At 36.8% G+C, this 24,168-nt stretch overlaps 1 protein-coding gene across 6 annotated transcripts in view; it reads left to right on the top strand.

The window, feature by feature from the left end:
• LOC150092666 (protein saal1) overlaps positions 1 to 24,168 on the top strand; it is a 226,446-nt gene that overhangs the window by 52,946 nt on the left and 149,332 nt on the right. For all 6 annotated transcript variants that reach the window (XM_090414561.1, XM_090414560.1, XM_090414559.1 and 3 more), the window contains exons 4-5: positions 10,997 to 11,131; positions 21,071 to 21,154. In XM_090414561.1, the coding sequence (XP_090270687.1) occupies positions 10,997 to 11,131; positions 21,071 to 21,154 (219 nt within the window). The remainder of the gene's footprint in view (positions 1 to 10,996; positions 11,132 to 21,070; positions 21,155 to 24,168) is intronic.

The following is a 24,168-nucleotide window of genomic DNA, read 5'->3' as shown; positions in this document are numbered from 1 at the left end:
CTTCTGTGGGACTATAGGCACAAATAAGTCTCATTGTCCGGTTCCCCATTCTCATATTTGCCCACATTACTCTACTTGAGACTGACTGCCATTCAAGAAGATTAGCCTCGTATTTTGTGTTGAATACTATGGCTACTCCTTCTTTTCCTTGATAGTCATTGCCTGATTATAACATTTTGTACTTATTTCTCAGAAAGATCTCACCAGTTTTGGTCTTTTTTGTTTCAGACACCCCTATTATGTCAATCTTGTACTTATCTAATTCCTCAGCTAGCTCCATTTCTTTGCCATTCAGGCTTCTTACTGATGAAACTCTCTGATTCCAATCTTTGAGTTTCTTATTCGGTTTTAAAACAATGTGGGATTTAATATCCCCTTAATTTGAATAATGTTTATATCGCCGAAATGAAGCCTATTGGCTCTTTATATTTAAGTAACTTAATGGTTGCACCTGTTTGACAACTCGTATAGCAGAGTTCTTTTCGCTTATACTCTTTGGATCTATTTGGTCTAGCTACTCACTGATGAAGCCTCGAAAAAGGCTGAAACCAGTCTGGGTAGTGACCGCCTACCATAATGTAATAACAGCATACATTTCCTAGGAAATGTGTTTTTACATTAATGAAAATACAAAGATTAGCGATCAGAACTTTCCCCACCTTTGCAACGAGTTGCCTGAGATTGTAGTATGTACTAGGACTACTTGCATTAGCTCACGCTAGTAACCGCCGATACTTTTATAGTTTACTATATTTGGCATGAAACTCTGATTCCAATCTTTGAGTTTCTTATTCGGTTTTAAAACAATGTGGGATTTAATATCCCCTTAATTTGAATAATGTTTATATCGCCGTAATGAAGCCTATTGGCTCTTTATATTTAAGTAATTTAAATGAAATGAGGAATTTGAGTGAAAAGGAGATTAGTGCTGTCTAGGTCCAAGAATGCTCTGCAGAGGTAACATTTGAATGTATTCCAAGGATCAGGAGATTAATAAGATGGATGTGAAATGGATGATGACAAGGTTAGACATATAATCTGGAAGAAAGAGAAGGCATTATGGAGGCAGCACAATATGAGCGGTAACAATCAGTTGCATGCCTGAGGCAGTCACTTAATGAGGCCAAAAAAATCCTAAGGAGTTCTTTTGATGTGTGGTCAGCTGAAGACAGAATGATTATAGAAGGATGTTGATTGATAAAAATGGTACAGTGATAACTACTTAAAATATAGTTGAGATATTATATGAAAAATTCATGGTATTTTCAAGTAGACAGGTGTTAAGAACTACTTACCCATCAAACGTGTGTTGACAATGATATCGATAAGCATGAGATTGAAGCATCTACTTTTGACTTGCATAATTTATATCAGGGCTGTCCAAAACACTGCCCGTGGGCCGCAAGCAGCCCATGGTGCGATTTTTGTGCAGCCTGCCTGTGGGTTTTGATTTTCATGAGCAAAAAAATAAAATAACAATTTTAATCTAATGCATATTAGATATTTTAATTCTATCAATAATCGATAATCTCGATGGTGATAATTTTATTTGGTGTTTTTAAATCACTATATACCCATGTGTTTTTCAAATATTCGATGTGTCAAAGAAGTGTTCTTACACTATTTAATTCCAATGTGCATGTTCCGGGCACTCACGGGGAACGTAAGTGCACAATTAGTGTTGTTTGTTCAGCTTTTGAGGTTATGTCACTGCTGCTCACCAAATTACTAGATATGCATTGTGATGCTGACCTTGGATAAAATTTTTTTTCTAATGCAGCCCTCAGATTACCTAAGGTTGGATACCCCTGATTTATATGATACCAATTGATTTGCTAACTAAGAGAAAAACAAGTGGTTGCACATAACAGATGATCCAATATTATGGGAAATGTCACTTTAGGATTGAGACTTTCTGTAGATACAGTTAAGGAATAAAAAAAAAGTGTTTATTAAGAAGTGCACAAAATGCACAGTCTAATTGAAAGCGTTTAACATGTTGTATGGCAAACTGCAATTTACAAACATAATGCATTCTTAGAAAAGTGTTTGTAAGTTGAATGTTCATAAGTTGACTTTATATTTTTCATAAGCTATATTGGTAAATTTGTTAATGCATTTCCAAAATAAATTATCTTAATACAAAGATGACAAAAGATAACTAACACTAGGTTTAATAGGTCATGATAATATAGATACAGGGGGTCCTCGACATGCGTCGTTTTGACTTTACAGCGGTAATCCCATAAATAATTTCGACTTGAAGCAGTGTGATGTAAAAATTCAAACGTCGCGAGCAAACTTATTTGTGAGTGCAGTGGAAGAATACGCCGTTACGTGGCATTTGTTTGGGAGAGGTGGCGTCGCTTGGATCCCAGCATACACTCTTTGGGTACTGCATACTTTGTTTACATCTGCTCTCTCACTTTTGTGTTTGTGTTTTTTTTGTGACTTTTTACCCTTCAATATGGCTCCCAAACATAAGGCAGACTCTTCCGATGGCAGTGTGTCGAAGAAAAGGAAAGCCATTACATTTGAAGTGAAATTAGACATTATTAAAAGGGCAAAAAAAAGGAGAAACGGCAACGAACATCGGCTGTGCGTTGAACTTAAATCGTACCACAGTCGGGACTATTATCAAGGATAAAGTTCGCATCCTTGAACACATGAAAGGATTGGCACCCATAAAATCGACTGTGATTACGAAAAAACGTAGTAGGCTCATGATTGAGATGGAAAGGCTTCTTGTTCTTTGGCTGGAAGACCAGCATCAACGCCATATCCCAATTAGCCTCATGTTAATTCAAGAAAAGGTGAAAAGATTGTTTGAGGCATTGAAAAGTGAAAGGGGGGAAATGAGTGCAGGTGAAGAGTTTAATGCTAGTAAAGGTTGGTTTATGCGGTTTAAGGCTCGAGGCAGTTTACATAACCTTAAGGTGCAAGGTGAAGCTACTAGTGGTGATGATAAAGCAGCTGGTGAGTTTCCTGATGGGTTGGCTTAGATAATAAGGGAAGGGGGGGGGCTACAGTGCTCAACAAGTGTTTAATGTGGATGAGATAGGCCTATTTTGGAAACGTATGCCTAATTGTACCTATATCGCCAACGAGGAGAAGGCAGCACCAGGCCATTGGATCACTTGGATGACTTTCACTGTAATGTTAAGGTGGTTTGCCTTCCACCAAACACCACAGCCCTTTTGCAGCCTATAGACCAGGGTGTTATTGCTTCCCTTAAGGCCTACTGCCACCGCAGGACATTTGCTATGGCTTTCAGGGCAACTGAAAAAGACAGGAACTTAACCCGCAAAGACTTTTGGAAATCGTATAGCATTTATAATGCCATACTAAACATTGAGCATGCTTGGGATGAAGTGAAGCAGACAAATTTGAATGGTGTGTGGAAAAAACTGTGTCCCCAGTTTGTGAATGATTTCCATGGCTATGAGGAGACAGTTGAGGCTGTCACAGAGCTTCTGGCATCTCATGCGGAGGAGTTGTCAACAGAAGACCTCATTCAGTTAGAGAAGCAGCTGATTGAGGAGGAGGAAACGTTCCAACCTCTGAATCCAGGAGATTCATCACCAAGGGCTTGGCAGAAAGTTTTGCCCTCATTGAGGATGGGCTGGCGAAGTTTGAAGCTGAGGATCCCAACACTGCTAGGTACACAAAGGTTTTCCGAGAGGTTATAGATTGCCTGCAGTGTTATAGGGAGATATACGAGGAGAAGAGGATGGTATCATTCCAGACTAGCCTGGAACGTTTTTTTCTTCCAGACTGCATGCTTAACCTCTTTAGCCATCCATTTTACACCTACATTACCAAACAAATTAATTCAAACAAGCCATATTTACATCAAGTTTTTGGATTTGGTTTGGTTTTGGTTTCAGTTCACAATAGTTTTTGTTTTGGTTTAATATTTTCGGGTTTTGGTTTTAGTTTACTATTTTGGTTCAGTGCTGCATGTTTTAACTGTTTCTGTTATGTTTATTAATAGTTTTGTGTGTTTTTAATAGTGTAAACAAGTTGACATTTGTGGTGTTTTATTCATTTTGTGTAGCTATAAAATGGATACATCTCCAAGAAAGTGTTTAAAAATGTACTCTTTCTCAGCACACATCCATGACTCAAAAACAAATTGCCAATGCTGTAGACTTAAATAGAGACTTGGCAGCTAGTGGGATTAATGTTTCTGATGTGACAGTCTGTCGAAAAATGCTGGAAGCAGGGAGGACTGGTCACAGACCAAAAAAGAAACAACTGTTGATGAAGGCTATGCAAAAAAAAAGAGACTCCAATGGGCAAATGTGTACAAAGATTGGATTGTTGAGCAGTGGAAGAAGGTCATATTCTTAGATAAGAGCCATTTCTTTATCCAAAGAGAGCTAGTATCCTACATTTGCAAATCAGCAGCTGAGAAGACTTCTCCCTCCCACCTTCAATAAGCTCCTAAACAACCAGGTAAAAAGATGTTCTGTGGTTGTTTTACACATGATGATTCAGGATCACTTGTGCCTGTTGACGGTATGATGAAAAGTGACCAATACATAAAACTATTGGAGAAAAGGATGGTCTCACAGATCCAGAAAGACAGTGAACTCATTTTCCAACAGGATCTTGCTCTCTGCCACACTTCAAAAAAAGTGAAAGAGTTCCTCAAAAATCACAACATCCATTGCTTCTGTGGCCAGATAACTCTCCTGACATTAATCCAATATAAAATTTGTGGGTCATAGTGAAAAGAGACTTAGAAAATTAAATTGTGATATAAAGGATAACTTAATGCAATCCATTATAAAAGTATGGTTTCGAGATGTAGAAATAAGAAAAATGTGTTCTACATTTGTTGTCCACGCCTAAGTGAATTAATGAACTTATAATTAATGAACTGAACAGAGGAGCACGTATAAATTATTAGATAAAGTTAAGAGTTTAATTTTTGTAGTTATTTTTTGTGAAATTAAAATTTTTCTTTAAAATGTGAGTGTTCAGATTAATTTCTTTGCTACTATACCTTATTTAATCTTCTAACCTTTGGAATACACCCTGTCATTGCCTCTGCCAGATAATTCCTGAGTAGACACCCGAGTTGATTTCCTTCCCCTGCAATTCATCATTCCATGATCTGCAAACAACTGACTATCCCCTTGCAATCACTGCAAGCTCCCTCCTGAGTTTTCCATCATCACCTGCCTTATAGTTCCACATATAACTCTTTCTCACAAAAATCCTGATATGGCTGGACACTACCCCACTACCCAAGTGATCACTTCATGGTCACTTTCACCAACTAAAAGATGATGCGACACTTGATTTACAACATCTTCTGACGAGATAATGAAATCTGAGACCCTCGATCCAGATGTGACCTCTTTTACATACCGCTTAAGGTAGCTATCCCTTAAAAACTCAAGAAATGTATTCTCTTTGTTTCCTGATGCCATCTCTTCATTCCAGTCTATATTACCATAATCGAAATTACCCTTTTCTTATTAGCTAGACCAATTTGTCTAAATATTTCCATCTTACTACCTTCACTAAACTAAACACCATACTGCTTCAAAACCACTGTCAGTATTTGCTCCATGCATCTCTACCCTAGATGAGCCACAACTTCTCTGCCATCATCAATAATGCTCCTCCTCCCTTTTTGCTTTGTCTTCACATAAGACTGCATATCTCTCCATCTCTATTCATATCAGAATGTCATCCTCGTTCAGCCCCGTTTTATCAACAATTTTTGGGCTAATGAACTCTATCAATGCTACAATTTCATTCCCCTTTGTTTCGAATACATCTAGCATTTGTAAACAAATATACTAGCTCATTTCTGTTCCTATAATAAGTCCCACTAACCCCACTTTTCGGACATGACTCCTCTACACTCTCCCCTCTCTATCATCATATTACACCCCTCCCCAAATCTAAGTGTTGCTCCCACACCCTTGACTGTCTTAATCCTTTCTTGCACACTCATGCATCTGCTCCTGAAACCATCATCTATACTTTTCATGCAGTGTCCCCCTGTCCACCCTGACCTCCCCAATTCCTTGTCTGCTCTGTGTTCCTCCTCTCTGCTCATGCCACTCTCCTCTCAGTTCACAAATTTTGCCTATCTTACTCCCTTGCTCTTCTACAACACCTCATGCTTCCTCAGGTCTTATATTCATCACTTCAGTCATTCTCTCTCTTGCAGCAACAGTTTCTCCAACTGACTCACACAAATCCATTCAAATGTACAGTTCTATCCACCTCTCAAACTCATCCCACACATTCACAAAATGAACTTCTTTCTTCTCACACAACTCTGCTAGCATACCATTAATAATCTTTGCTCACCTTCTCAACTCATCATTATCACCTGAGCAACATGCTGACTACCTTACCTACCACACTGTTATTTGTCACTCTCCTTAACAGCCTCATGACATCCTTTCTTACTTTTTCTTGTTACCAGTCAGATCATTCGTGTAAGATCTCTTTTGCTCATATACTCCTCTTATCCAATGCTTCTACCACCCTGCTCATTCTACTTCCCAGAAAACAGACCTTGTGCACCTTTTTAATCAGCACACCTCTTATCATTGAATCTCCATATACTGCCACTCTCAAATCAATCGATATTTCTTTCAAATCTTTCATCCCATTCTTCCTCACATTCCCATGCAAATCCATAATTTCCTCAGTTCATTCCACATACGTTTAATCTCTTGCCTCATCTTTGCCAACTTTGCTTACGTATCTTGAATTAATTTTTCAGTGTTATTTATACAAATTGCATTTTCACTACCCTGCATGTCCGCTGTCGTATTGCTCACCACTGCTAACTTGCCACTGGCTCTCATACCACTTACCACCACTAACTTGCTGTCATCTGTGCATGCTGTTTTACCACTAAACATCGCTAACTCATCATCGCCACTTTCAGCTGCTGTCATACTGTTACCGTTCAAGCACTCGGTTGTACCATCAACTCTACTTACTCCCATAGCTACATTCACAATCTTTTGCTTGCTGCTGCTTGCATTCAACGATATCTCATAGTCCATAAGTATGCTGTACTTCTTACACACCAAAACTCTCATATCTCTTATTTTTCCTCTCCACATAAATATCTTCAGTCTCACCCCAAGCATACATACTGCATTCATGACATCTCACCATTTTCAAAAAATCCATGCCACGTGAATTTGTTCTTTTGCACAATCTTACATTTCACCGCCATTTCAGTCATGCTCAAACTACACATAAGAAACAAAAAATATAATCTCACAACTGTTGCACAGAAAGCAAAGTCTGAGTATGAAAAGAAACTGGCTCTGCATGCTAAAGACAACCCACAAGAATTCTATTCAATATTTTGCAAGTAAAAAATAGAATGAATATGAAAGAATAACTCTTCTAAATCCAGATGGCATGAGGGTTACAGATGCAGAAGAGGTGGTTCAGTTAATGAGTGCCCATTTTGTTAAAAGCTATCAACCTGGTGAACACAACATTGAACTCACTGTTACCTCTTCACTAGATGAAGAAATGTAGGTGTGTGAGGCCAAGGTATTAGAGCTGTTGCACAAATTGAATAAGAATTCAGCAATAGGGACCGATGGAATATCAGCACGTGTGCTAAAAAAGTGTTCACCTGAACTGGCCATTCCTTTGACCAGGATGTTTAATATGAGTCTCAGAATAGGGAAGATTCCACAGGAATGGAAGGAATGTATGGTAATTCTATTGCACAAGGGTGGTGCAAAGACAGATGTATCCAACTATCGACCAATTAGTATCTCATGAGTGGTGGTGGTGAAGATTTTGGTAAAATTGTTAGGGCCCACATTCAGAAATGGGTTGACAGTGACTCTCTACTTTACAATGAACAACATGGGTTTACTAAGGGAAGGTCATGTTTTAGCAACTTGCTCACATTCTCTAACAAATGTTATCATTGAACTAGACAAGGGGAATGAATATACCATGATACTTTTGGATTTTGCTAAGGCTTTTGACAGAATATAGCATGGTAGACTGTTGCAGAAATTGGAGAAAATGGGTTTGGGTTATACAATATTAGCATGGAGATAACAGGATGGCTGGCTGAAAGATATCTAGTTAGTAAGATAAGGGAGGAACATGGAGCAACTCCGAGGTTTACCAGCGCCACCATCTCTTAACATGGCATATGTTAAGTTAAGAGTGCAGATAGTTATAAGGACTTAAAATATACCATGATACTTTTGGATTTTGCTAAGGCTTTTGACAGAATATAGCATGGTAGACTGTTGCATAAATTGGAGAAAATGGGTTTGGGTTATACAATATTAGCATGGAGATAACAGGATGGCTGGCTGAAAGATATCTAGTTAGTAAGATAAGGGAGGAACATGGAGCAACTCCGAGGTTTACCAGCGCCACCATCTCTTAACATGGCATATGTTAAGTTAAGAGTGCAGATAGTTATAAGGACTTAAAATAGCTTGGGCTTAGGCAGAAGGATATAAAAGTTCTTTCCTTGAGGGCCCTACAGGGCACACTGGTGGCATGGCATTACCACCAGAGAATGACTACAATGATAACTAGAACAGGCATAGGGTAAAACACTCGTAAAGGCTTAGGCCTATATGAAGTTTGGACGTGATGTAAGGATAGTACTGCCATAACCAGTACAAAGATTAATAATAAAAAAATAGCAAGTGGTGTACCACAAAGATCAGTGCTTGGTCCACTGTTATTCAATCTGTACATTAATGATATTGGGAAGGATTTGACAAGTGACATACAGCTATTGATGATGCAAAGGTAGGTAGGGTAATCACGTATGCTGATAATATGCAGTCTTTGCAGAATGATTTGAATAGGCTGGAATTATGGGCATGGGAAAATGGGTGTCATTTCAATCTCAGTAAATGTAATGTCATTCACTTCGGCATGATTAGATATCCAGTGTCGTATTATATTGGTGAGATTAGTCTAGAAGAAACTGATGAGGCTAGGGATCTTGGAGTGTTAGTAGATAGGAAGTTGACGTTCAGGAGCCATGTGGCAAAGATTGCAAATTCAACTCAAAAGATAATTGCAATGCTGAAACAAATGTTCACATATAAAGATAAGGATGTTATTTTGCCTCTTTGCATGGCCTTGATAAGAACTCACTTGGACTATTGTGCACAGCTATGGTCTCCTGGTTTCTGTTTTGATTCTGATATATCGGATAGTGTACAAAGGAGACTGTTAAAAATGATATCAGGATTGTGGAATACTGATTATAAAAACAGATTGAGAATTTGTAGATTGCAGGTGATATGATTGAGACTTACAAACTTCTGAAAGAGTCATACAGAATTTTCTCTCAGAGGGTGGTGCATGATTGGAATGGATTGTCTTAGGATGTTATGAGTGCAAGCAGCCTGAATGAATTCAAGAATAAGTATGATAGCTGGTGTGTGTAGTATATGACCTCCCTTGGTTAGTGTCTGACTCCCTGGAGGTCTCTCTTAATAATAATAGTATTAAATACAGAATTATAACTACATCAAACACTGCCTACTGATCACGACTATCATTCAACAATATCTAAAAAACTAACTATTGCTAATGCCAGACAAAATTTCAAATTTTAAACTTATCTTTTCACAGTGATCTCAACAAATGCAGCTCTCTCTTCAACACTTAGTCCTCTTGCAAAGCTACATCTGCTTTACTTTAAACAGTAAATTACATGATAACTACAGTAATTAACTTTAATGAAATGAGAGTACAGATATTTCTTACTGAAAAGAACAGTACATTATCAGTGTGTAGAAACAAGCAAATCAAAGGAATGGGAATACAAGGTACGTACAGCAATCGGTGGTTTACCAATTAAAAACTGTTGCCGCATGTTAGAAATTAATATTCATAAATAATATTATTAAAATTACTATTGAAAACTATTTTTGATGGTTACTTAATATAAGAATCTTCCAAACTTTTGGGGGGGAGAGAGAGAGAGACAATCATTCCGATTCAGATTTGGCCAATGTAAAAGGCTTCGCAACTTTCTTTGAAAAGGTGATCATATTTAAACCTGCTTCTATGGAGAAGACGAGCTTCATCCCAGTGGATATGTGTTTAGTGTCAATACTATGTTGTGCAGGCCAGACTTTTGAGGTTTCATGTATTCGACATAATATTGATGTTCGTTAATTCTTTTTTCTACAGATTGGCCTGTCTGCCCAAAGTATGTTAGATTACATTCACATGGTATCTGGTAAATGCCATGTAATGATAGAGGTGACAGTTTGTCTTTTGTAGATGACAACAGATGAGAAATTTTGTTGATAGGAAAATATGTGGGAATGAGATGATACTTCAAAATTCTACCAATCAGTTCAGAGATGCCAGAAATATAAGGAATTGGAACCCTGTGTTCTGTTGAAGATCCTGAGGTGTTGGAACATAGGAGTCAATTATCTGCTGGATTTGATAGAAGTTCTTGTTATAAGCTTGAGGGAGAGGAGCACACATTATGCGCTCTATTAATTAAAGACTTGATAACACCAATTTTTTGAGAGGTGTGATGAGCAGACTTTTGATGAATCTATCTGCCAGTAAAGGAAGGTTTCGATAAACACTGGTTGATAAATTACTATGTGCATAAGAAGGATGTCCAAGAATGGTAAACTGCCAATCTTTTCTTTTTCCATGCTGAATTGAATTGAATGTGTGGTTGAAGGCTATTGATCTGTTGTAAGAAAGTGGTAAGTTCATTTTCAGAATGAGGCCAAACAGCAAAGATATCAACATAACGAAACCAAATAGCCTTAACCTATTTGTGGAATGCACGTTCTCATGCATTCAATTCACCAAATTTTATTTACATCATAATGTGGTCTCAATACCGAAAACTTCCTTCAGAATTTATCGGTTATATTTTTTATATGTTTGTGCTTATTATTATAATAAATCCAATAATTTTTTGAAAATTTAAAGCTTAATTAAAGTGTATTTTATTATTGCTTTTTAGGTAGTAGAGAATGAAGGTGATTCAGTGGATTCTAATGTTCAAATAGCTAATGGGACCTCTGGTCTAGGAATTTTAGAATTAGATTTAAAGTTAGAAGAAGAAGTGTGTACATTGTGGGACATCTCTGTTGATGAGGTAGATAATAATTTTTCAATTTATGATCGTGCAATTTTTTTCATAATTATTCCGTACATAAATCTGTCTATCTTTGAAATACTGCTCAGATATTTTGGGTGGTGCACCAAAAATTTTCATAAGAATGCTTGATGCACTTTAGAAGAGTCTCCCCCACCACCCACCCAGATTCATTCCCGCTTAAATTTTCTCTTTCTGTCTTCATCTTGTTTATAAGTATTTTCACGGACAATATTCTTCTGACATTCTGTGCCAGATGTTACTAAACTTTGAATCTACTCCATATGATCTTCTCCGGCTCAAGTTTTCATACCTCACTTTATGCTGCCTTTACTTCTCTCCTAATTCTGACAGCTGTGCACTGATTTATTTGATTATGTAATTAATTACCCAAACTGTGAAATAGTCGTTCTTTGAACTTTAATGTTCAAAATCACATTGATCCCCCCATAACTTCACCAGTTGAGTTGGAAGGGAAGCAGAACTGTTTGCTATTAGATATACTCATCATTTTCCCAACTTCCAAAAACCTTTCTTTACCAGCTTTCCTCTAAATACTAGATTTTAACTCTCCTCTTAGCAACACTTAACATAAACCTTATTCGTGTTTTTTTTTCTTTTTTTTTTTTCCCTGTGAATTGATCTCATTTCTTCTATAAGTATTTATTTTGCTATCTAAAAGAGGGCAATAATATTTGCTATTCCTTCTCTCTACACACCTATTCACTCCTTATTCTCATAAGAGAGAATAAGATACTCTTATTCTCTCTTATGTTTCTTCTCTAGGTATTTTTATGGAGAGAGTTCTGACATTCTGTGTCAAAAGTAAACCTTGAGGGGTGCTTAAGGGTCAAAGCTGTATAACTGAGAGGAGACCTCCACATAGCCTTTAAAGGAATGCGGAGAACCGACCAGGGCTTCTGACCTAATGTCCAATCCTCACCTTCTCGTGGTGCACCCTGTTGGGTATCTATTTGGATACTGAACGAACGAGGATGGGCTGGCAATTTGGGATTTAGCCGACCAAATTGTATTCTTATTGGTTAAAAAAACCAAAATCAAAAACGATGGTACAACATGACAAAATTTCATGCTGGCTGGGGCGTCGCCCGTTTAAACAAGGCCCCTCGTTGTTTTCGCCAGGGAACCAGGGCGAACAGCGAAAAGTCAGCTACTGAAACAAATCTGAAAACAAACCCCAACTCAACATCACCAGAGTTAAAGATTGGTACTATCAACATAAGAAGCCTGAATGGCAAAGAAATGGAGCTAGCTGAGGAATTAGATAAGTACCAGATCGACATCATAGGGATGACTGAAACAAAAAAGACAAAAAATGGTGAGATCTTTCTCAGCAATAAATACAAAATATTATATTCAGGCAATGACAATCAAGGAAAAGAAGGAGTAGCCATTGTATTCAACACAAAATACGAGGCTAATCTTCTTGAATGGCAGCCAGTCTCAAGTAGAGTAATGTGGGCAAATATGAGAATGGGGAACTGGTCAATGAGACTTATTTGTGCCTATGGTCGCACAGAAGGTTCTACTAAGGTAGAAGTGGAGGAATTTTTTGAGGCTTTAGAAAAAGCAACTGACACAATGAAAAAGGAAAAGTTGGTCCTTGTTGGGGATCTAAATAGCAGAGTAGGAAATGATTGTGAGACATACAAAAATATTTTAGGAAAATTTGGAGAAAAGAGCAAAGCTAATAATAATGGCAAATATCTGTTGGATTTCTGCTCAGGACATGGACTGGTTATTACTAACACCATGTTCCAACATAAAAATGTGCACAAATTCACATGGAGAGAAGAGGCTAGGAATAAGAAAAGTCTCATTGACTATGTTATTGTTGATAGTGATGTTTTCTCCCTGGTGCAGGACACCAGAGTGTACAGAGGATTTGAAATTGGAAGTGATCACTATTTAGTCTTGAGCAGGATAAAATTGAATTTCATATTGAAAAGAATAACATGTAAGAAAGTTTTAAAGCGAATAAAAGTTGAGCAGTTCTCAGATGTGGGCTGTAGACTAAAATACACAAAGATTATTGAAGGAAAAATGAAAGAGTTGAGAACAGGAATCAAATCTTGGAGATTCATTGGCAAACTCTGAAGAAAACATTGATTGATTCTGCCAGAGAGGCATGTGGTGAGGTTGTTTGTAAGGATAAAAAAATCAGAACTCCCTGGTGGACACAGGAGGTTAAAGAGGCAGTGAAGGAAAAGAAGAAAGCATACCTGTCAAATAAGTCAGCTTGTGCTCTTAGAGAATACAGAGACAAATGCAAGAATGCTAAACACTGTGTAAAACTAGCTAAACAAAAGTCATGGGAGGACTTTGGGAAGAATATAGAAAATAAATATCAAGAAGGTGGCAAAATATTCTGGAGATTGTTGAAGAAGCTTAGGAATGGAGGAAAGAGTGCTGTAAAAGGAGTTAGAGATAATAAAGGTGACATGAAAATGGGAGAAAAAGATATCCTTGAAGTATGAAGTAATTACTTCGAAAAACTGCTAAATGAAACAAGCAGTGATGACAGCACAGTGGTAAAAAAAAACTGACCAGGCATGCAGTTAGGAATACATATCCATACTTGAAGTAGAAAAAGCCATCAAAGGCTTGAAATGTGGAAAGGCAGCAGGAGTAGATGATATTCGACCAGAAATGCTGAAGTATGGTGGTATAAAAATCTTACAGTGGCTGCACTGCATAGTTCAGAAATCCTGGACAGAGGGACGAATTCCCAATGATTGGAGTAGAGCTCTCATAGTACCCATATATAAAAAGGGAAATTAAACTGAATGTGAGAATTACAGAGGTATTTCCCTACTGAGTATTCCTGGGAAGATCTATGCAAGTATACTTGAGAAACGGTTGAGAAGAATTGTGGAAGAAAAGCTTGGTGAAGAACAAGCTGGATTCAGACCAAATAGAGGCTGTCAGGATCAGATCTTCACTTTACGACAAATAGTCGAGAAATCATGGGAATATAACAAAGATCTGTATTTAAGTTTTGTCGTTCTGGAAAAGGCATATGACAAGGTGCCAAGAGAGAAGCTATTCAATTCGCTACAGTTATATGGTGTCAATGGGGCATTATATCAAGCAATACTTAGTCTTTATTTGAGTTGTAAGTCAGTAGTTAGAATTGAAGGAAGTACAGGAAGATGGTTTAATGTTAAATCTGGTGTGAGACAAGGATGTACATTATCCTCTCGGTTATTCATTATCTATATGGATCACATTATGAAGGAAAGTGGTATTAAACATAATATCAGAATTGGAGATGTTAATGTCAGCTCTTTGCTTTATGCGGATGATGTTATACTTCTAAATAAATCCGCTACAAGTCGGCAAGATTCTCTAACTAAATGGAATAGCTGTTGTAATAGATATGGTATGAAGGTCAGCAATAAAAAGACAAAGATAATGAAAATAGGCAGAATCATTGAAATGTCAACTGTGTTGTGAATGGAGAACCTGTGGAACAAGTAAAAGATTTCAGCTGCTTAGGCACGATTTTTACTGAAGATGGTAAATTAAATATAGAAATAGACAACAGAATCAGCAAAGCTGGTATGGTAGGAAGTCAATTGAATAAATTCATATGGAATAAGAGAGAAATTAGTCGGAACACTAAATCAGCTGTATACAAGACAGTGTTCAAACCAATTTTAACTTATGGATCTGAGAGCTGGGTCAGAAGTAAAACACTTGACCAAAGACTAGAGACCGCAGATATGAGAGTCCTGAAAAAGATTATAGGCGTGAACAGATAGCATCAATGGCAATATCATATTAAAAATGAGGATATTAGGAAAGAGCTTGACATTGTCAACATCCAGGAATGCATTAGCAGAGCTAATCTCAGGTGGTGTGGTCACTTAAACAGAATGGGCGAAGAAAGATTAGCAAAACAAGTGTTCTCTGCCAGGTTGGCAGCAAACTGACCCAGAGGGAGACCAAGTTGTAGGTGGATTGATACAGTACAAAGTGCCTTAGACAATAGAAATATAAGATCTGATAATGTTATAGTCTTGACAAGTAACAGACTGATTTGGAGGAAAATTGTAGATATGAAGTTAGTAATGATGTAATTTTTTTCATGTAGTACTGTCATATCCTGTACACCCCTTGAGGGTACATGGCAGGAATTTGATGATGATGATGAAGTAAACCTTGAATCTACTCTATATGATCTTCTCTGCCTCAAGATTCTTATTGTTACATGATCATCATTCAAGGAAAATGTATTAGAATAGTTAAAACATTCAAAATATGAAACACAAGAATGAATTGTATAGCTTGAGTGTACCTCTTTGTGTCTGAGTCATAGCTGAATGAACAGGAGAAAGTGCTGTTAATGTTCCAGAAAACCAAGTTTTTTTAAATCAAGGCTAAATATTTGTTAATAAAAAATAAATAAACAACTGTAAACGGTTTATGATGATTTTGCTGTATAATGAAACCTGTGGAACATTCATGACTAAACATACACATGTAACCACAGTAATAAGATTTTTTAATAAATAAATATTTCGTCCTAAGTATCAAAGGACATCTTCAGTACAATTAATTCAAACAATACTGGAATTACATACATTTAGGGCACATGCTTACAATGGAATCCCTCTCTGCATGTAGTAGCATGTTATAGAAATAAATTAAAATATCTGAAAAAAAAAAGATTACATTAAAATGAGATAACATATAAAATTATGTTACACAATTTAGGATGGCAATTTCCCGCACTTTTGGGATAGTAAGAATGTCATTACGGTTCAAATTAGGTCTGTGACGTACGGCTTCAGCACTTTTTCTATATAAACGTTCATGTTTATATGAAGATCTATGTAGAAGTTTGGTTTTTTTTTCCAGTGGATCCTATGGTTTGGGTTTTCAATTCTGTGTTGTGCGAGGTCAGATTTATGCAGTTCGATGAGACGGATATGGTCTTGATGTTCAGAAATGCATTTCTTGATTTTTTTTTTTTTTTTTTTTTTTCATTCAGATATATTTTAATTTATTTCTATAACACGTTACTGCATGAAGAGAGGGATTCCATTGTAAGCATGTGCCCTAACTGTATGTAATTCTAGTATTGTTTAAATTAATTGTACCGAAGATGTCCTATGATACTTAGGATGAAATATTTACTTATTAAAAAATCTTATTACTGTGGTTATGTGTGTGTGTGTGTTTATGGTGATTGTTTCCCATAACTTTGAGATAGGCATGCAATCTGATTGGTTAAGATTAGGGGGATGACACAAGGTTTTGCAAGGTTCAAGGAATAGATGATCGAATTTAAATCTGCTGTAGTATCTTGGTTTGATACCAGTGAATTCTATATCCAGTGTCTATGGCATGAAAAGCTAGGCCAGAACCGTTTGATTCTAAAAAATCTTATGTAGTCTTGGTATTCTTAGATTCGGATGTCAGCAGGACAGACTAGCTGTTCCATCCTTGGCACATAGTAGGAAAGAAAATAACTTTTGAACTGATTTGAAACTAGGTTGTATTTGCAAAATATCCATAATATTTGTTCACAAGTTCTTTTTAAGGTAGGGTATTGAAATCCTTTTAACATGAGATTACAGTCTGGCTGTAGGATGATACTTATTATTTTCTGAATGGTGGTTGCATTATATCCATTAAACACCCAAGTGATTCTTATTTAATTCTTCTAATAGAAGGGAATCCAAAGAAAAAATTGTATGAACTCTGTGAACAAAACTTTTGTTAATAGCTGTATCTTGTGATGGATGATGATGTAATGCCAGTTGAATGTACCTGCCAGTGGAGGAAAGTTTCCTGTAGATGGAAAATTCAATATTACATGTGGAATTATGGATTATTAAAGTATCCAGAAAAGAAGACTGTTGTTGGATTCACGATCAATAGTGAACTTGATGTGGGGTATAAGGAATCTATTTTCTCCAGAAGTTGGAGTGATTTTACTTTAGAATGGAATCAAACTGCAAAGATATCATCAATGAAACAAAGACGGATACAGTTGAGGAAAAATGGTGTTGAAAAGTTGGTCTTCCAGTTTGGAAGTTATCTTCTTTTCTACCTTCTACCAAGGATAAATTGCCTCTCCGATTCATACCTGGTGTTTATCAAGGACCTGTTTCTGCCAACTTTTGTTAGTTTGTACAGATTAGCTATTCTGCTGAGATCAGAATCTCAGAACACCAAAATTGTATGAGATTTTTAGAATCTGAGGGTTCTGACCATGCTTCTCATGCCATAGACACTAGAGAGAGTTCATTGAAATCAGACTAAGATTTTACACTACAGTAGATTTAAATTTGATTATCTTCCTTGAAACTTGCAAAACCCTGCATCATTGCCCTAATCTTAACTGATCAGATTGCATGCCTATCTCAAAGTTTTGGGAAGTAATCACCACAAATTGTTCATAGTTTTTCAATTATTATTTAGTTAACCTTGAATTATAGAACTATACAGGGTGTTCGGGATAAATTTGACAGTTTCGTAAGGAAAAAGAAAATCTTCTTTGTATCTATTAAATTTAATGAATTGACAAAAAAACATTACAGGCAGAGTTAATTACAATACTATCAACAAGATTTACTCAAAATAACCACCATTAGCATCGATCACAGCTTCAATTCTGCTTCGGAACCTCGAACAAGCTGATGCTACAGTCTCCCTGGGAAGGGCCGCAAAAACTGTTTTAATTTTATCCATTAACTGGGCTTTTGTATTACTGGAAGTGCGATTGGTGTCTTTTTCAACTGCGCCCCATACAAAATAATCCATGGGGTTAAGGTCTGGGGAGTTTGGAGGCCAAACATTTGGACTGGTGAAGTCGTAGAAATTTTCAGACAACCATTTTTGACTTTTCCCAGAGGTGTGGCAAGGGGCCGAATCCTGCTGCCATACATACGGCCTACCATTGGCTACCCTTGTTATCCAGGGCTTGACTACAGTTAGCAACTCCACGAACAAAGCCCGAATTCCAATGCCAGGGTTCTTCAACACCTGTTCCTGCAGATTTGCGAGGAATTCTGCTGTACGAACGCAATCAGATCGTCTGCTAGGGATCTTTCTTCTTGCTACATCCTCGTAGTCACCATTGCAAGTCTCTAGTTCATGCCTGATTGTTTTTACTGTATTCAGGGAGCATTGGGCAGCAGTCGTAATATCCTTATTTTGATGGCGGGCACGAATCATCATGATACAAGTTATTCTCTTCCATGATTCAGGTGGGTTCCAGCTATCCATCCTTTCTGACATCTTGTATATGAATGAAGAAGGGTTCAAACTTTTAAATGAAGAGAAGTGTGTGTTAATACATGTAACTTACGGAAAAATATAATTAATTATAAATATGTCAAATTTATCCCGAACACCCTGTATACATGGTTACCTGAAACTTTAATAGTGCTTTCTCCTTTTCACTCATTTTTGACCCAGCTACAAAAAGTATATTTGTGCTATATGATTCATTCTTACTTCATATTTTGAATGTTATAATCAGTCTCATACATACTCCCTGAATGATGCTCATGTTACAATAGGCAAAATAATAGGAGTTCATATTAAATTCAGATTTCTTTTATATGTGTTAACTGTAGTTTAAAAAATATATGACTATGAGTGCCTACATTCCTCACTCTCCTAAAACCCTTGACCTCTACCAAACCCCAATTCTCAGTAATTATGCCAAAACAGTTCATTATGCCAAAACAAAAAAATTCAGCATGCACATATATATATATATATATATATATGGTGGCTCATGTCATAAACTTCATTTTCATACTTAGCCTTTACTACTTACTGTAATAGTTGTAAAAAAAAATTTTTAAAAATCCACAGAGACTTCATAAGGATATAGTGCAAAAAGATTGCCTCCTGCTTAAATGGAAGTCTAACCTTCTGATCTGTTATTAAGAGATCAGAAGGTTAGGTGCTCTTTTTTTATTTCCGTGTTTCCACTCTTCTCACATTCTGATTGTATCATGATAGCATCAACTGATGATAAGGCAGACAGACCGCTTGGCATCAATGTTTTTTCTTCAACTCTTGTATAGAACAACTAAGGCAAATCTCCTTGAACTGCTCATAGCATGCCTCCTCAGATTTTTTATCAGAAGAGACAACAGAAAAGGCTTCAGATAATCTTGATATCAATAAGACCCCTGCTCCTGATCCTGCACAAATGGAGGGAGTACTACAATATTTCACCAGAATGAGACTGGTAGAATCCATATTAATAATCACTAATTAATTGATGGGTGGCCAGATATTGAAGAATTACCATTAATGACTTTCTCCATTACTTTCAAAAGTACTGAAGACTAGTGCGGATTCTGCCGCTCTCATTCCATGAGTAAGTTTGGAGAAACTTGCAAAGTATTTGATCGAATCTGGCATTGAGACCCCTCTTACCAAGCTCCATTATATGGTCTTCCTTCTGCCCTTTGTGATTGGATTACCAGCTTCCTCTTTGGTTGCTTATTGCATGTTGCGGACATTTTCCTCTCATTAGATTTCTCTTTCAATGCTGGAGTACCCCCCTAGAACCATACTTTCTTTCTCTTATGCACCACTGACCTCTTACTTTTTTATTGTATATTTGGTTTAATCCTTTATCCAAGTGAAAGCAAACAAAGTTTGCGCCTGAAGTATTTTCAGGACTGGGGTAACTCGTGGTAAAGGCGGTATAAGTTCTGATCACTTGCCTTAGTATCTCATAATGCAAAGCACATATCCTTATAGGTATGTATAATGCTATGCATTATGGAAAGGGTCACTACCCAGACCGGTTTCGACCTTTATTGAGGTCTCGTCAGTGGGAGCTAGACCCAGAGGTGGTGATTTATTTTATTTATTTCGTATCCAAACACAAGTGGTACAGTAGTAAGTAAGTGGGACAATATGATTTACAACAAATTAGGATACATTACAATGAGATCAGCTTAGATTTGGTAGGTGAATTATACAGGGAAATAATAATTAAATATGAAAAAAAGGAAAGTATACATAACTTATATACAATAAATATGGTCAGATGTTCCTCCAGTATCTTACACAATCAACCTCTTTCTGTGCAGGATATAAGGTCCTCTTTTGCTCAAGGTGATGGAAGAAAGGGGCAAGAAAGAAGGTGTTCCATGGACTGGGTTGTCCCACACTCACAATTGTCTGGGCCAGTGAGGTAGCCCATTTGATGAGGTTTTGTTTGCAGCGTCCTGTTGAGGCAGTCTGAACCAGATACTGCCAAGGTTCTTCGCATCAATTGCCTTAGTATCACATAATGCAAATTGTGCTTCCTTTTGGATGTGTATATTACCATGAATTATGAGAATGATCACTACCCAGACCAGATTCATCAGTGGAACCTAGAACCAGAAAGTACCAAGGATGAATTAATGCAGAAATCGTGTATTTTCCATATAGAATTAGCTGAAAGGTGTATATTTTATTATTAAAATACTTCTGATCAGAGATAGTTGTAGAAAGTTTTTTCACTTGGTTACAAAGTTGTGTTATAGAATATGAACAAATTAACAAGACCTATTTTTAAATGCTCCTCTATAGAGGATCCTAGTGTTATGTCTTATCTACCTACCTGGATGCAATTCCTAATCAGCCTTTTCAAAACCTTGATGACCACACCAGAGATATTGACTGGTCTATAATTTGCTGCATGAGTTCCAGGTCTATCCTTAGATATTTACATTATCTTGTTCTTCCACTCATTAGAAATCATGCATTTGATCATGCTAAGTGCATAAAACCAAAAAACCAAAATCTGTTTTGTACTGTTAAAAATTACTTTGAGTGAAAAATTTGGTCATATTTTTATCACTACCAATAGTTAGACATAAGTGTATAAATTTTAATAACTATATTTAAAAAATATATTTCATCGATTAATTTTTCATCTTTTTTTAGGATGTTGCACATTTTCTTCATGAATTCAAAGCTATTGAAATATTTTTAGAGATAATGGAAAAGACAAGATGTCCAAGATTAGTAGTAAGTTTATGATATGTGTGGGCATTTTTTTTTTTATTTGGTTATCATGTAAATAATAATTACGAAGAAATTATGTTATTGTTTCAATCCTATACCTGAGCATAAGCAAACAAAGTACATGTGTGGAGTATCTTCATGACTAGGCTACTGGTGTGTAGAGACTTTTGACATCACAATAATTACCATAGTATCCCATAATGCAAAGCACACTTTCTTTTGGATGTCCATATTGCCATCCATTATGGGAAAGGTTGCTATCTAGACCAGTTTCAATCTTTATTGAGGTCTGCTCAATGGGAGGCAAACTCAGAAAAGGTTGAATGAATGTAGTAATTATACACACAAGTAGTAAAATGGTGTATGACAATATTTTTAAAATACTCTGGATCAGAGATAGTTATAGAAAGTTGTTTTGCTTTTGTTATCAAGTAAATCATAATAGACAAGAAATTACAGTTGACCCTTGAAGAATGCAGGGTTAAACTGCATGGATCCACTTATACGTGGTTTTTTTATGAATAAAAATATTGGAAAATTTTTTGGAGATTTGCAACAATTTAAAAAAACTAAAATTGTGCATAGCTTAGAAATATTGAAAAAAATTAAGAAAAAGTTAGGTATGTCATGAATGCATAAAATATATGTAGATACTAGTCTATTTTATCATTTTCTATCATAAAGGTGTACACAAATCTATTTATAAAAAGTTAAAATGTGAAAATTAAGAATATAATGGAAGCAATTCAAAAACAGGAAAGAAAAGTAAACGAAATTGTAATTGTAGTAGTTACTAACAACTTAACTGGTAATAAGTTCAATATGAGAGAGAACATGAAAGGATTGTTGGCAGAGGCGAGAATGAAGAGTGAGAATCGTCAGTATTTTACCTCGATATGATAAAAATATATTAAGAAGGGCATCTATGATAGCAAACAATTTGATGCATAGGCTGTGTGGAAGGAATGGACGTGAGTTTTTGGATATATGGAGTGAATTTGAGAGAAGACCGAATTTGTATAAGAGGGACAGCCGACACCTGAATGCGTTTGGTATCAGGAGTCCAGAAAAACTAATAACTGGTATGAGACCTAACACAGAGAGTCAGGGAGACTAAATTATAAAGGGAGGAATGGTGAGAATGAGTAAGAGTTACAATGTTATATAACTGTGTTATTGAAGGGAATGGGCTTTGTCATGAAAATGTTGACAAGGAGAGAACGATTTCGACTTGTGTTCGTCCAGTTCAGACCATCAAATGTGTGCAAAGATGTCTGCATGTATAAGGCACTAGAGAAGAATAGAGATCTGCAAGTTGTCCAACTGTCATGCAGACATGAGTATACAAGAACATGCAGATAGTTTATTATGTCTGTACACGAATGCTAGGAATATCAGAAACAAAGGGGTAGAGTTTGTTGGGTTCAGACCCATCAAACGTGCGCAAAGATATTTACATGTATAAGGGACTACAGAAGAATAGAGATCTGCAAGTTGTCCAATGTGTCATGCAGATAGATTATTCTGTCTTAAATGAATGCTAAGAGTATCAGAAACAAAGGGGTAGAGTTTGTTGCCTTAGTCAATATGTTGGGACCTCAGATTGTAGGCATTAGTGAGACCTGGCTAACAGAATCAGACATACTATCTGGTGTCGAGTGTCGAGGGTACAGTATTTTTAGGAAGGATAGATAGGAGAGGAGTGGGGGTGCTGCTAATGATATCAAATGTCTTGAATCCAGTTAGAGTTGAGACCTATGACTGCAATACTAGTAACAATTTTTCATGTGGCAGTGAGTTTTGAAGCTATCTATTGTGAGGTGGAATCTAACAAGATGAATTACATAGTGGGGTGTTCACTACCAGCCGACCTGGTGGATCGGCTGCTAGTGATGAAGAAATGCATCACCAAATAGAAAAGCAATCATAATTGGAGACTTCAATTATCCAAATATTGATTGGGTAGCGGTAGAATCTCATGAGAAGAACGAAAATGCTTTATTGAACTTTTGCGAGACAACTTTCTCAAGCAGTATGTGACAGAAGAAAAGCGAGGTCAAAGAGTGTTAGATTTGATTATAGTGTCAGAGGACGTTTCAGTTAAAGACGTAACTATCTGCCTCCAGTTAGTGACAGTGATCATGCAGAACTCACTTGGGAAGCAACTAAGTTTATGAATGCTCCATTCAGAAAAGGTTACATGCTGAACTACAAAGCAGGAAATTATGACCAACTGAGGAATATCCTGAGTTCAGTGGAATGGGATCGGTTGCTGGATGAGAAGAATATCAACAGTGCATGGGAAGCATTTGAACAATACTTAAATGTTGCGATATCAGAATGTGTCCCGAGAGTTCGAAAAATAAATAGGGTAGGAGTCAAGTGGATGTGTAATCTTATTAAGCAAGAGATTTGTAAGAAAAGGATAAGTGGAAAGAATACTGTGTGCATAAGGATGATGTCCGTTATAAAAGTTATAAGTAGCAGGTTAGAATAGTCACAACTGTTGTACGGAAAGCAACGTCTGAGTATGAAAAGAAACTGGCTCTGCATGCTAGAGCCAACCCACAAGAATTCTGTTGATATGCTGCAAGTAAAAGAAAGAATGAATATGAAAGAATAACTCTTCTAAATGCGGATGGTGGCATGAGGGTTACAGCCACAGAAGAGGTTGTTCAACTAATGAGTGCCACATTTTGTTAAAAGCTCTCAACCTGGTGTATGCAACATTGAACTCTCTGCTACCTTTTCACTGGATGAAGAAACTCAGATGTACGAGGATGAGGTAAGAGCTGTTGCACAAACTGAATAAGAATTCAGCAATAGGGACTGATGGGATATCAGCACGTGTGCTAAAAGAGTGTTCACCTGAACTGGCTATTGATTTGACCCAGGCTGTTTAATATGAGTCTCAGAACAGGGATGATTCCACAGGAATGGAAGGAATGTATGGTAATTCCATTGCACAAGAGTGGTGCAAAGACTGATGTATCCAACTATCAACCATTTGCTGTTTG

Source organism: Typopeltis vanoorti, chromosome 25 (genome assembly GCF_054136105.1).
Source record: "Typopeltis vanoorti isolate ZY-2024b chromosome 25, IOZ_Tvanoo_1.0, whole genome shotgun sequence".
NCBI classification, from domain to species: domain Eukaryota; kingdom Metazoa; phylum Arthropoda; class Arachnida; order Uropygi; family Thelyphonidae; genus Typopeltis; species Typopeltis vanoorti.
Note: the sequence above shows the minus strand (reverse complement) of the source record. Positions and strands in the feature narration are given on the sequence as shown.